Here is a 15,289-nt window from a genome sequence, read left to right as displayed (position 1 = left end):
CCTCTAAATCCACTAGGTGGGGATCTCAGCTTCAATCATTTTAGAAGAACAAATGGGGCTTCAAGATCAACACAATGGATCCTGAACAAAAGGAATTTTAACAAGCTTTATTGCCAATTATTATTAAGATTTTGAAAACTAAATAACCCATTAGTGTATAAGCTTTCAAGGTTTGATCTCTTGAGTTTAGCATGTCACAATTTTTTGGTGTGAGTACTCCTTGTGCACAGAAATTAAATGTTCTTATAAATATTAGATTTAAAAGTAATAGTAGAATAAGCCTCTCTCATTCAAAGCCAGAGTTATTGGAAAGATAGAGGTATACTGAAACCATTTTATTTTTGATATCCCAGTAAAACATTCAAAGCATACCTTCATGGTACACAATATTACCCTATTTTATATTTCCTAGTGGGGGGAAAAAGGTTGTACTTTCTCTGCTCCTATCTATATATAATATATTTTTATATCTTTATATATTTTATGTATTTATATATTTCTTAATATATCTTTATATATCACTATTTTTATGTCTATATTTGGCAAATGGTTAAGCTTAAAGGACTACTAGAATAATGTAAATACTCTTAGATGACCCACCTATCTCCTATTTTTTCTCCTATTCAGAATTGCCAGCAAATGATGTAACTTTCTTATTTTGAAAGTCCCTAACCTTATTCCTTCTCTTCTGTTTTCTCTCTGGGTTTAAAATTTCCTTGCTTTTAACTCCAACTCCTCTCCCCTCTATTTTTGTTCAGCCTCTCTGCTTGAGCTTAGCTCCTATGCCATCTGTCTGCCTACCCTGATCCTACTTCATTTGGTTAAGCGCCTTTAAGGTGAGAAGAGCAGCTATGCCAACTTCTTGCGCAATAACTTTTTTCTAATTGACAGTTCCCTAAGTTTTGTAGACCAGGTTAGTTGTTTTTGTTTTTGTTTTTATCTCTTGGTAGCTATCTTTCTTTTTTTCCTTTTTCTATGCTTTTTTTTTAAAGCAACTTCACCTTGCTGCAGAGCTGTTGGCTTTGTTCTTCTCTCATTGTCAACAATATCCCTGACACCTAAGGGCCTAAAGAACCAGTACTCTGGTCACTAGCTGATTCTCAGAAGGCAGCCATTGACAGTTCTCCAGGGCTCTTTCCTCTTCTTCATTTCCTAAATCCAGTCTTTCACTTCCTTAGGATGTTTTGTTTCCTTTGAAGTAGTTCTCAAATTTACCCTTGTTCCTGAATCCCCATGGTAACCATTATAGTCTTTGTGTTGTAATCAACTGGATTAATGCAGCTAGCAGCCCAGCTGGAAGCTCTGACATCCCTGTCTTTTGCTCCTGTTTCAGCCCTCTAATTCTCTGCCTTTACTGGGCACAAACCGCCTGAGGTGCCTGCTAAAATGACAAGTCCTAGACTCCATCCCAGACATTTTGATTCAGTAGATTTAGAATAGGGCCCCAGAACCTTCATTTTAAGAAATATTCCCAGGTAAACTGGAGCAGGTAATAGGGAGCTTACATATTAAGAAACAATGCTCAGCTATCCCAATGCACACTAGAAGATAATTCAGTGCCTGTCTCACTAGACTACATATAATTCTTTTAAGTTAAACTTTCATACCAAATTCAGATGGATTTTCTAAAAAAAATTGCTTTTATCATATCTCTGCACTGCTTTAGAGACAAAAAAACATAATTGCCTCGAATTTCATATCCAAATTCCCTATTCTGGTTTCCAAAGCTTTCCAAAATCTGACCTAACAGGACTTTTCCTCCACCTTTCACTATTTTCCAAACAACATTTTCCATTTCCCACACATAGGAAATAATAATGTGCTTTCAATTTAAGGAGTGAGGCAAAGACAAACAAGAAGGAAAGAATGAGTGGTAAACTAGATAACCTAGAAAGTAATGGCCAGGAGAGCATGGCGTTAGTTCTCAGATCTAAAGGTGAACTTGTTTCAAATGATGGTGTAGAGATTTAATCCCTCAGTGGCTTCATGTTTCCATAACTAATAAGTCTCTCCCTTGTGTCCTTTCTCTCAATGAGTTTGTACGTGGTCTCTTTGCTTGGACTGTTTTTCTCTCTCACCAACCCCCTTCATTCAGCAAACTCCTATTTATGCTTGTGATCTCAGGTCTAGTGACACTTCTTCCAGGAAGCCTTTCCTGACCTACACTAACTCCTTGTCCCTCACTTGCCAATTTCTGTAGTATGCATTCTCATCTAATCTTGTTTTCCTTGCTCTGCCTTGTAACTATAAAATCATTAATGTGTTTATTCAATTAATCTCCATTTGGGTACTGGCCCTTAGGCTCCATGGAGAGTGCATCTTCACTGAGTCCCCAGAACTTGTTCCTGGGGCAGTATATAGTAGAGACTCAATAAATAATTGTTGAGGGAAAGAAAGAAAACCAGCTCATTGTTTCCCTTTTCCTCACTACTCAGCCTACTCACATGAAGACCTTATTGCATAATGCCAAGATGATTCAGGTGTGTCACATCCAGAGGCAGTTAACTTCTTAATGAGATGGGTACCATGGTTAAGCCAGGGCCCAACCTGACTGTCCAGCCCAGAGATAGCCAGCTAGTCAGATACTTTGCTTCCTACTGTGCTTTCTCCCCATCCTTCACCCTGAACTTCATTCCTGGAGTCCAGGCCCTGGGCTGGTAGGCTTTGCTGCTTAGCAATAAAACTTTTCCAGTAAGCACTTGATTTTGGCCTCTTAGTATTTTTTTTTTTTTAACCTTATATGTACCCTCCTTTGGCTTTATTCAGGTTCTCTTTCTCATTTCCTCACCTGTTACTTGTGATATCCATCTACCCCCCGCCCAAATGCTTTTAGAAGTTGCTAATAACTTGCTTTTATCTCCAAATGAAAACTTCTATAGGTTTCTTATTTATAATCATAATCATGAAGAGTCAGTTAATAGAAGCCTAAGGGACTCTTGTGATTTTTTTTTTTTTTATGTTATACTTTGGAACAACTCACACACCAAAGAGAGAAAGAAATTCTGCATTATCTCTTTGACATACTTATTCCTAGAAAATATGCCTAAGGTTCATATTGAAAACAAAACAAAACAAAACAAAACAAAACAAAACAAAACAACAAAGCCTTTTCTCAAACATTTTAAGTCATGTAATTTTCAAGACAATTTTTGGACACTGAAATTCAGATGAGTGGATTGGAGTCATTGACAAGCAATAGTGATATTCATTTACTCAACAAATATTTTTGACCATCTACTAGGTATGGTTCTAGGTTCTGGGGTTACAGCAGCAAACAGAACAAGCAAACAAACTAGTCCCTGCTAGTCCCTGCTTTCTGGTAGTGAAAGAAGGTTCTACACAAATAAATACATAATCTGCCAGATTGAATGCTTAGAAGAAGAGTTCTTTTTTTTTTTCTTTTGAGATAATTCAAATCACATGCCATAATAATCTTTATTTTTCTCCTTAAGAGTCTCTGTGTACACTTGTGGGATTGGGTAATGATTTCGTGTGGGTTTTGCCTATAGAAAATAGAAGTGGGGAACTATGCTTTCTCCTTCCAATATCTGGACTGGGGCTTACTCTATTTCTCCTTTGGTGAGGTGCTTTCTGAGAAAACAATAGTTACACTTTATCTGCTCCCTTGTTGAAGAGAGACAAAGGATGAGAAACAAGGTCATATAAGAAAAGCACAATAACTAGAGTGGTTTGGACTGGACAAATAAGGGCCATTGGGCTTTTATGTATAAGAACCTACAGCATGAAGAATGTGAACTGGTTCTCTCTACTCAGAGCAGGAGAATCAATGTGGCAGACGTCAAAACACAAGGATATCAATAGACAACAATATATGCGGGCAGGGAAATTTTAGACACTGTGTTATCAGGAGAAAGTTGTGGAATCTCCTCCTTTGTCATTCTCTGAGAACAAAGTAGGCATTGAAATGTCTGGCATAGATAAGAAGAACCCTTTCCTGTAGACAAGTGGTCTGCGATTTCATTCTGGGATTATATGTGTGTTTCCCTCAACGATCTTAGATCTATGATCACATTTAATTTTTTTTCACTGTTTACATATTCTACTTTACTTATTCCTTCCATAACATTGATCCCTCCATCTGTGCTCTTAACCACTTTTTCACAACCACTCAGAGAGTTAGAGAAGGACTAGGGCTAGGTCTCCTGTCTCCTGCTTGAGCCAGTGCTACTAAAGACCACTTGTCATGGGGCCTTTGCCTGAAGGCCTGCCTCATGGTGAAAAGCCAACACAAATCCATCTTGTGCCAAACTTCTTTCTTCAGAAAATGACTAACTGTGGCTCAAGCATAGTTAATAAAATTGCAGCTGAGATGAGACTGTGAGTCATCTGTCATACCCCGGTCTCTCTTTTGCTAATCAGTTGTGAGAAACATTTCAAAATCAGAGAGCAGCAGCAAAGAAATATGAGATACTCAGACTTCTTGAGGCAATTAGAGACTAAAGAGCAGAAGGCAAATCAGTCTTCCTGCCTTGACAGTCTTAAAATACACACTGAAAGTAGACTTTGGAGTTACACTATTTGTGACAGATTTTGACCATAACACATTTTCTAAGAGGAAATAAAAATTACTCACTTCAGGACATGCATTCCACCCTCGCATCAGCAGAGATGATATGGGCTTGGGAATGGAATAGCCAATGGGAGGTCTGATATGGTGGTAAGCCATGTCTGCTGCGGCAGCCGCTGCAAACCAAATGATCATGTCAATTTTGAAATTCACGTATTTATTTTAAGAAACATGAACAGACAACAAAAAGTCATCAAAAATCAATCTGTGCAACATTAGCAGAGAATCAAAGAGAGCTCCATGCTGTTTTTTTTAATGCTTAAAGAAAATGTTGGATAATTTGATACTATAAGATTATCTTTATAATTTTCCATTCATTCAGTTGTTCATTCAACAAATTGTGAGCAGAGGGAATTTACAAAAGATCAAAGACACATACAAAACAACACACAAACATCAAGTAGTTTTGTGTGTGTGTCTGAAGTATAGGGTGTGTATGTATGTGATGTTATGGGAAGTAAAGACTGAAAGGCAGATTAGACAGTACAATGTCATAAGTCCTAGAATAAAGGGCTTATACTATACACAGCAAGTCATGGGGTGCCACTGAACTTTGCAGTTCTGAAAGCACTTGTATCACTTGGGCAAAACAGATGAGTTTTTGTTTAAATACAATTAGTGCTTATAAGAATGTTGGGATTTTAATATTTAATATTTATAAAGTAGTTACTAGTTTTTAAACTTTTAGCTAATCCATCATTTTAGCTAATACCACTCATTGACTGAATTCCCTAGTGTTACCTGCCTGCTTGGATTTCTAAATATTGCTCATCTTAAACTCCCCGTTATGGTGTCGTAATTCTTGGGACTTCACTCTTGATGCCTGGCTGTTGCCTATTTTTCGATTCTGCAACCAGTGATTTCTATACTCCCTTGGAAAGCAAGTTCACAGCTACTTTTATTGAACATGTTTTGTATTAGGCATCATGGAAGATACATACAAAGCTCTTTTAAACCTCCTAACACTCATGCAAAGTAGGTATTACTCTGTGTGTGTATGTAATTAGTTTTTAATTTGTGAAAAAATTAAATATAATTAGTAGTTGGTGTAGCCTCTTGTTCCAGATTCTATGCTCTCTTCAGCCACTTCACATTGAAAATACTTTGTACACAACACATGAAGCTCTTTTTATTCTTCAGAAAAACTTCTCTGTACGATTAGGAGGTTAAAGTTCCAGGACAAAGCTGTTTCCTATCTTCTAGATTGTGATGTCATAAACATTTGTCTATATCTTAATAACTTTTTTTGAGATATGACCTACGACCACTACTCTCCACCAAACTTTGCTCCAATTCAATTCTGTTTTAAGATCTACTCATCTAGTAAAATTATATGTAGTGTAACTTAATCAACATTTTGCTTTATGGATCAGTCAGAATTACTATCTAATTTTGACAAATGTGACCTTTATACTTGTTTTCTGTCGAGTTTTAGAAACACAATTATAATAGAGGACAATTGTTAAAATATTTTGAGTATTTCTCATATATTGTTTGTATCATTGAGCTCATGTCCAATCCAATATACAATTATGTAATGCTTTTTTCCCCTAAATATCAGCATTTCTCCAAGTTATTAAAACTCCAGGTTAACATATTTTTAATGGTTCTATATTCAGTATGATTTACTTAATCATTCTTCAAGTTTAGGTTGTTCAAATTTGGACATAAACACTTCAAAAAGTATATCTTTTCAATATGAATTTCCCAATTTCACACATTGTTTATATTTTGAGGGGTGAGATTAATGTCAAATGGCATAAGACTTTTGACACATACTGATAAGCTTTTTTCCTAAACAGTTGTACTAATTTATTCCCTTAGTCACCAATGTGTGAGAGAGTTTTCATTACATTGGCAATCTTTCATTACATCGGAATCAGGTTTTCTCATTTTGTGAGAGATGTTGCTAACATGAGAGGTAAATTATATCAGCTCATTTCTTGTTTAAATTGTGTTCTTTGATGACCAGTGAGGCTTAATATTTTCCCAAGTATTTATTAGTTATTTGTGTTTGAAATTTTAAGTTCATTTCCTTTGCTGCCTGGCATTTTAATGTTTCTTTGCAACAGCCGTTCTAATTGTACAATGGCTCCAGTTTGAGGGCAGAGTCAAGAATTCCATTTCTGCTTTTATTTTCAAGGCCATTTATAGAATATTTGCATTGTCACATTTGCCCACCATTTCTAGCCATTATCAGCTAGAGTCGTAGTTGCTGACACTAAGAAAACACAGAAACAAAAGACTGGCCAAAACATATTTAGCAAACTTAACATAACTTACAAAATATGTCTTTTGTGTCACAAAAAAAAAAACTAGGCATGTTAGATTCCTTCCATTGGCTACTCTTGAGTATTTTTAATTCCTTTTTGGAATGAGGTAAATAAATAAGCAAACACATTAACTAATGCTTAATAATCATTGATCTTCTAACTCTACTTTTTCACCTTATGACCATTTGGATATTGTTGAGCTGGTGCAGCTATAAGCATATAAACCAGTGTAGTGAATGCATTTAAACTAATTATACCTATCCTAATGGGTGGGGAGGGACTATTCATAAAGTGAGTTAAACTCAGATGCAGGTGCCAAATGTCTCCTTTGAAACCCTTTCAGACTCTGATACCAAGTCTATAAAGTTACTTGTTTTGCTTCTTGGCACTGTGTCTGGAAAATCAGTTTAAGATGAACGCTATTTAATTCTTCATTATTCAAAGTAGATTCTGCAAGGCCTTGGCATCTCCTTCTCTCTTTTGCTTTATACACCCTTGGCAGTGATGCTACTCATTAGCAGCAGAAAGTGGACAATGCAACATGAGGCGTCATGGAGTTGAAATTTGTCACCTTTAAAATTGCTTTGTCAGTCTTGCCTGAGTGGCCATGCTACACTAACATCTGGGAAATTTTCTAGTATTTCAGATTCAGGACAGGGATTGTCAGCCCATTTATCAAATTTTTACCTTGATTGCTACATAAAATATGTTAAGTGATTTATGTACATGTTGGTTTCTACATTCACAATGGAAACTTTGCTATTAAGAGAGAATAAGGCTAAATATAAAAATATCAATAACTATTGAGTACATACCATTTCTTCAGCACTGTGATAATTACCAATGATTTAGTGAAGCTTATAATCTAGATTCTAGAGTAGGACTGTCTAATAGAACTTTTTACAATGATGGAAATGTTATGCAGTGTTCAATATGGTAGCATACGGCTATGAAGCACTTAAAATGTGGCTATTAAGCATTAAAATGTGTGACTGAATAACCGAATTTTTATTTTCATTTCAATTAAAATAAATTTAAATTTAAACAGCCATGTGTGTCTAGAAGCTTCCGTATTGTACTGCACAATTCTAGAGCATAGCCTTTTCCCACTCCTATTTTCCTGAATAAGATTCAAATTAAACATGATTTTGTGAGTCAGCCTCAAGGGTTTATATAACCATGGTGTTTATTTGTGGATTCAAGTTCTTTATTGTTCATTAATAATTTATCAAGAAAAAATGGATAGGACTAGAGATTGTCAAAAGGCATTCAATACAACACATGATAACCTTCATTTATTCATGTGACAAAATCTATTGAACATTCCATATGAGTGATAATAAGCTAAGAAAAAATAAAGTGTTAGGGTATCAATAAAATTTGGCAAATAAATGGATAATTATTAAAGAAATGAATTACTGGATTTTTCTTGCTTTTTATGGTTCAAACACAAATTCAGAATTGTGATCCTTTTTTTTTTCTGAAATGTTCTTTCATACCCTCTTTTCCTACATTACATCTAATGTCACTTAGGTCTTGGCTTAATGAAGTGTCTCTGGGTGCGCTCCCTAGGTACTCCCATAGCACCTGGTACTACAATAGCATATATGTCATATTATACTTAATTGCCTATTTATTTGCTTGCCTCTGCAGATAGATCACAAGCTCCTTGAAGTCAGGATCTGTATCTTTTCACCATCATATCTCATGTGCTTAGCACGGTGACAGGAAATTAGTAGGCATCCAATTGATGTGCACTAAATGAATCAATAAATGAGACAGTTCAAAATATGATTTCATTGGAAATAATACAGATCATGGCATAGAGGACTCAGTAAACATGTATTGTATAAATGAATAAAGATGATGGATTAATGCCTATTAGTATCTTGCTCTTTATTATATGTCTTTAGGACAGAGCACAATGCCTGGTCACCAAGAAACACTGTAGAATGAATATAATGTTTATTTAATATTAAATTATGACACAATTGGGTAAATTATTCATATTTGGTGGCATATTTAGATAATAATCTTATATTTTGTTCAGAACATTTGGGGAGGTGGCTTTAATAAACCAAAACAGTATGACTGTTAAGAAATGCCCTTAAGGGGCGCCTGGGTGGCGCAGTCAGTTAAGCAGCCGACTTCAGCCAGGTCACGATCTCGCGGTCCGTGAGTTTGAGCCCCACGTCAGGCTCTGGGCTGATGGCTCAGAGCCTGGAGCCTGTTTCCGATTCTGTGTCTCCCTCGCTCTCTGCCCCTCCCCCGTTCATGCTCTGTCTCTCTCTGTCCCAAAAATAAATAAACGTTGAAAAAAAATAAATAAAAAAATAAAAAAAAGAAATGCCCTTAACAAGGAAATCTGGGGGCCTAATTTCCAGTCTGGCTTTGCTTTTAATTCCCTGAGAGATCCTAATTAAGCTAATTTGCCTGTGTGAGTATTAATTTCTGTTCATGTAAGATGAAACAGTGAGGACACAGTGTAATGGTAATAAGCATGGGCTTTGGGGACAAGGAGCCATGCTAGTTAAGTCTTGACTATCCCTCTTACTAGCATGTTGTGTTGAGCATATATCTTATCCTAATAGAACCTAAACCATAGGTTACTGTTAGAATTAAAGGAGACATCGTACAGAGAGCATCTGGCACATTGTTAGTTTTCAAGAAGCGTTAGCTGTTGCTGTTGCCATAATTATCATCTACAGATCTAAGGGTTTTGCCTTTTCCTTTTAGTCTGAATCTAGAGAACTAGGTATCAGAAACATTGTTGAATATTTTCTGTTCTGTTTAGACCAGAAATCATCTATCCTTTTGAGGTTTTTTGGGAGTATGAATACCAAGTAAAATATTGCATTGAATTACTGCAAATTACAAGGCTACAAACCCTCTCATCTGTCATTGGCTCCAGCTCATAATGTAATATGGCTACTGTGGAGAGGATGACTATGCACCTCTTCATGATGAATTTAATTAGCTATATTGCTTATGGATAAGTTGGTACTAGATTCTGAATTCCTAAATTAAACTATCACTCTTATGTTTTATAAAAATAAATCTAGGCACTCACATAAAAACAGAGAGCAATAAAGTACAATATTTTACTTGTAAGCCTTGACTAAGATAAAACTGCTAGAATGTTTTTTATTTGTTTTTTTTTTTCAATTTTGATTGTGTGTATGTGTGTTCTAAAAACACAATTGATTCTACTTCATTGTTTTTATGGGTAGGGCTGTAGAGAAACAAAGCAAATGCGTACGGCTATCCCAGCAAGAGCTAAGACACACTCTTTGTTAAACTGACACTTTTCAATGATGTATCACCAGAGCATATAGCATCTGAGAGAGACCATGAGATTGCAATCTTGAGATTGCAGTAAGAATGGCTTAATTTTTTAAACCACATCCCATTCTCATTACAGACTGTCAGAAGAATAGATTAATTTGCACCAGTGTCTATTCTCATTGCAATCTTTGTCAGTGTAATGAAGTATTGGAATGTTAATATCAGCTATGTTCATAGAAATATCACCATCCATTGGAACGATTTGATCTTTCTAGTGATCTGTGTAGTGATTGGCTGGCTCTATCAGTGATAAACTGATAAAGATTAACACAGCAAACACAGGATTTCAGAACGTTAGCTCACTCCTATTTTCCTATCACTTGTCAAGGCACAGTCCACATCATCGATGTGCTTATGCTTTTTGAGGTTACAATATTTAGGACGCTTTAGGATCCTAATCATATATGGAATATCTAAGCAGCGGTATCAAACACAAATGACTACAAATATGAGATCCTGTGATATAACTATGTTTCTAAACGTACTTAAATTCATATTTTTTACAACCATATGTGAGACAAAAAAAAAAAAGCCATATTTGGCCCCTGTACTACCGTTTGCAACTCTGAGTTAAAACCTCAATATGAAGTCTCACCCAAATCTGGCTAGAATAAATTGGCAGATGTTCTTAATTTGCTGCCACATCCGAGACTTAGTTACAGCTTGGCATTAAGGAATCCCAGGACACAGAGTTGAGTCTCCTTGTGAACCAGCTGGCATCACACAGGAAAACAAAAGGAAAACAAGAGGCGTTCTTCTTTGGTCTCAAACTATAATCTGAAAGTGATCCATAAAACTTGGTACCTAGTTGTAAGGGAATGGGATTGGATAGAATACATATCGATGGATTGATTTATCCTAGATTTCTTCTTTAGTTTTTCATGATACATCAGAGGAGACAGACCCAGGAGAGATATAAAATCTGGGAAGCAGGTGTTGGTTTCTTTCTCTGAAATGTATCCAAGACAGCTCTTGTTTGCCAGGTCATACCAGCTCCTTTTTCATCTTGCCTGGTTCTTTTCTCTCTGCTTGGCTTCACACCTTGGCTCCTTCTCTTCCTAATCTTGTCACTTCTTTCACAAATCTGCTTTCTCCCTGGATCCATCATCCTCCTGCTGGCTGAGCCAGAAACCTAGAAGTTATCCCTGATTCCTCCCTCTCCCTTTTTCTCCCACCTGAACCCAACCACAAGTCCATTCAAATTTCCCACAACCAGCCTCTCCTTTTTCTTCTAAAGTCACTACCCTAGTTAAGGTTTTATACATTCTTATCTAGACTACCTGGTTTCTTTACCTCTGGTTTCAAACCTCTTCAGTCCAGCCTTTGCTTTGTAGCAAGAGGGAGCATTCTAAAATAATAATAGCATTATATGATTGCCCTGCTTGAACTTCTGCAGTGACTTTCATTGTTGACACACAAGGCCCTTCACCATCTAGCTCTAGATGTGATGGATTCCCTTGTGTTCTCTGATTCATCCCTATTGAATTATTTGTGGATCTCTCATGCCTCTGCACCTTGCCCATACTGCTTTTTGTTGGGACTCCTTCTCTTCTTCCCCACTAATTTACCTTTTTAATTAGCTTTCATCTTTTTGCAGGTCAGGTATCGTCTGTTCTCAGAGTCCTTCTCTGATACCATTTTCCCATTTTTCACAATTTCAGAAGGAGACTCCTCCAGGGAGCATCCTTAGCACTTTCTCTCTGCTTCTCTCTAGTTGGGACTTACCTCTACTCTGTGCTATGAAGCCCTGAGCAACACTCTATTCTTCTCTGTTTTCCTCTTAACTCTAGCATAGTTCCCAGCCAGAGGAGCACTCAATGATAGCCTAAACATAATAAAAATAGCTAATATTTATTGAGTGATTCCTATTCCCAGTCATCCTTCCAACCTCTTGAGATAGGTCCTAGTATTATCCCCACTTTTAAAAATAAGGTGAAGTATGGCTCAGTTAAGTAGCTTGCATAGTTACAAGGCTCATGCTCTTACACTTTATGCCAATTCTCTTTAGTTCTATTGTGTTGGCCTGAAAATGCTTTCTTAAAAATTGAATTAATTGCCAACATTTAAAAACCTTTAGGTATCTAAACAAACACACAGAAATTGGCTGATATGGTAAAGGAATCCTTGCATTCCTACATGGATTATTTGGCTGGATCTGGGTAGCAGCTGTTCCCTTGAGTCAGAGCATGTGATTTCCTGTCCATCACACTGTCCTCTGTTGAGTGTTTGCCTGTTTCCCCCAGCCCTTTGGCCATTTGATCTTGGATGACCCTTAGGATGCTGAATGTGATGGATTTTTGGTTCATTTTAGACCTGAGATAATAAGGTTAATTTGAACATGTACTATGCAAAAGAGACTCTAACTTCAAGTTCTTCTCAGTGAATACCCATCACTTACATAGGAGTCAATGCTAATATTTGTGTTCTACTTTTGTATTTCTTCCAGTGCTTCCAGGGCTAAATCCAGGAGGATGAGCCATGTGTAATATTGCTACTACCATAATTGATAATGCTGTCATACATTGTAGTCATGGATTTGTTCCTCTTTGTAAATGGCTAATATGTAGCTTATATTGAATCTGATGCTTCACATAATTTATTGCTGAACATATGCTAGATTGCCTAACCACTGCAATGATATAAACAGCCTCATTTCTTGATGCATGGTCACTGTCCAACTTTAAAAAAATCAACATCTATCATAAACAAACTCTCTTTCCAATAAAGTACTATAAATTCTAATATCTAGGATATTGGAATCAAGTTATTCTTAGGCAAGCCTTTTAACTGTTTTATTATACAATATTCTCCCTCCAAAAAGGGTAAATATTTCTGGGGGGTCCATGACAGAAGAAGTCTTTATCTCTTTGAAATATTCACTTTATAATTAGCAAAGGATAATGGAGTAGGGAAAATTCCTAAACTATATGAGTAAAATATGATAAATACTGTAAAAAAATGATGACTTGGGGCATGGAGGAGACTGCTTTAAGTCAACATTAGAGGATTAAGGAAGATGGTTTGGGAAGAAGTGATATTTAAGCTAAGATCTAAAAGTTAATTAGGGTTAGTATGATGAAAAGTGAGCAAGAGTATCTCGACAGAGACTAATGTGTGCAAAGACAGGAAGTCATAGGAAACAAGTCACATTTGGGAAGAGAAATAGTGCTCTGTGGCTGGAACATAGATGAGAGACTGCAGATGGCAAAGGTAGATCTGGGGAGGAAAGTAGGAATGTAGTGTGAGGCTTTGTAGATTATTTTAAGAAATTTTGTCCTTATCTTAAGAGCAAAGAAAAAACATTGGAGATTTTAACTAAAGGAGGCCAGATGACCTAACTTGAGTTTTTTAGAAAGCTAAACCTAGATAGTATGGCAACTGGTGAAGATAGTCAGAAAAACTGGAGATGAGAACACCATTTAAGATACTGTGCAGAATTCTACATGCAAAATAAGGAAGTAGCAGGGGAGAGGAGATAAGTGGAAAGATTCAAAAGATGTTCAGAAAGTGGGGTCAAAAATAAGGAAATGTGTGAGAAAAGCAAGGAAGGAAGGAAAGGAATAATGAGGAAAAGAAGGAAAGAGAAGAGTGAAAGGTGACTGCAGATTTCCTATGAGCATTCTGGAGACTGAGTGCCATGCAGATACAGAATCATAGGAAGTCTCAACCTTGTGTTACACTTTGCCCTCATCTTTAATCTTACAGCTGCAGAGAGTTTTCAGTTTACAGAGTTCAGTCACAAATACCATTTCATGTGATCCTCACAGTAATCTTCGTGGAGTCATCATTAACTGCATTTACTGAGGAAACAGAGTTTGTGAAAGGGCTTACAGGCCAGGAGAAATGGGACACAGTGAAGGAAGCAACACAGTGGCTGGAACATAGGACGTGAACTAATATGAGCCAGTCAGAGCTATAGAATCATGTAGAATTGTACAGGGCATATTAATAGTTTTGAGCTTTAATCCTAAGAACACAGGAAGACATAGAATGATTTTAAGGAATGGTGACATAATCAATTTTATGTTTTTAAAATACCATTTCAGTGGATATCTAAGGAGTGGAGAGGAAGGGGGTAGAATAAAGGAAAGAAGTCAAATGGCTATTGAGGTAGTTATAGTGAAAAAGATGGCAGCTCTGACTAGCATGGTGGTGGGTGGAATTAAGTAGATAGATTTGAGGTATATATTTCATCACTTCCACTTTTTGTTCATTGTTGTTCATCACAACATTCACTTGTGCAAGAAGGCAAGAAAAAGGTGTAAACAGACATACTGAATAAAAAGAAAGTTTTCTTTATTTACAGATGACCAAAAAAATTTATGTGGAAAATCCCAAAGAATGTAGAAAAAAAGCTACTTGAATTGATAAGTAAATTTAGCAAATTTGCAGAGTATGGGGTTGTTATTTAAAAATTAATTAAGTCTCTCTTCTAGCAAAGAACCGTTGGATATTGAAATTAAAAAAAAATAACATTTATAATAGTATCAGAGATAAGTCTAAAAAAATGTGCCAGGTTTGTATGCTAAAAACTACAAATAGGCTGATAACAGAAATAAAAGAAGACCTAACTGAAGGGAGAGCTATACCATGTGGATTGACTGGAAGATTTGATATTCTTAAGTTGTAAATTCTTTGCAAATTGATCTATAAACTCAATGTAATCTACCCAAAATTCCAGTGGGCTTTTTTTTTTTGGTAGAAATAAACAAACTGATTCTAAAATTTATATGGAAAACCAAAAGCCTAGAAGAGCCAAAGCAATTTTATTAAAGAAGGGCATAGTTGGAAGATTTATATAACCTGAGTTCAAGACTTAACTATAAACTCTGAATATAGTATGGTATTGGTGTAAGGGTAGACATGTATCAGTTAAACAGAGCCCAAAAATAAATACACATATATGGTCAATTGATTTTTGACAATAGTACCAAACTAGTTTAATCGAGAAAGGAAGGTTTTTTCAAAAAATCATGCTGAAAAACTTAAGCATGCATATTAAAAACCATAAACTAAACTATAAACTAAAACTATAAACTAAAAAAACACAATAAACTAACAAAAGAATAACAAAAGCTCATAC

At 36.1% G+C, this 15,289-nt stretch overlaps 1 protein-coding gene across 5 annotated transcripts in view; it reads right to left on the bottom strand.

Annotated features, from left to right (window-relative positions):
- Positions 1 to 15,289, bottom strand: part of LOC101085560 (serine/threonine-protein kinase TNNI3K) — a 285,312-nt gene that overhangs the window by 79,025 nt on the left and 190,998 nt on the right. For all 5 annotated transcript variants that reach the window (XM_045036011.1, XM_045036012.1, XM_045036010.1 and 2 more), the window contains one exon: positions 4,595 to 4,704. In XM_045036011.1, the coding sequence (XP_044891946.1) occupies positions 4,595 to 4,704 (110 nt within the window). The remainder of the gene's footprint in view (positions 1 to 4,594; positions 4,705 to 15,289) is intronic.

This window comes from Felis catus, chromosome C1, assembly GCF_018350175.1.
Source record: "Felis catus isolate Fca126 chromosome C1, F.catus_Fca126_mat1.0, whole genome shotgun sequence".
NCBI lineage: Eukaryota > Metazoa > Chordata > Mammalia > Carnivora > Felidae > Felis > Felis catus.
This window is presented reverse-complemented; position numbering and strand designations above follow the sequence as displayed.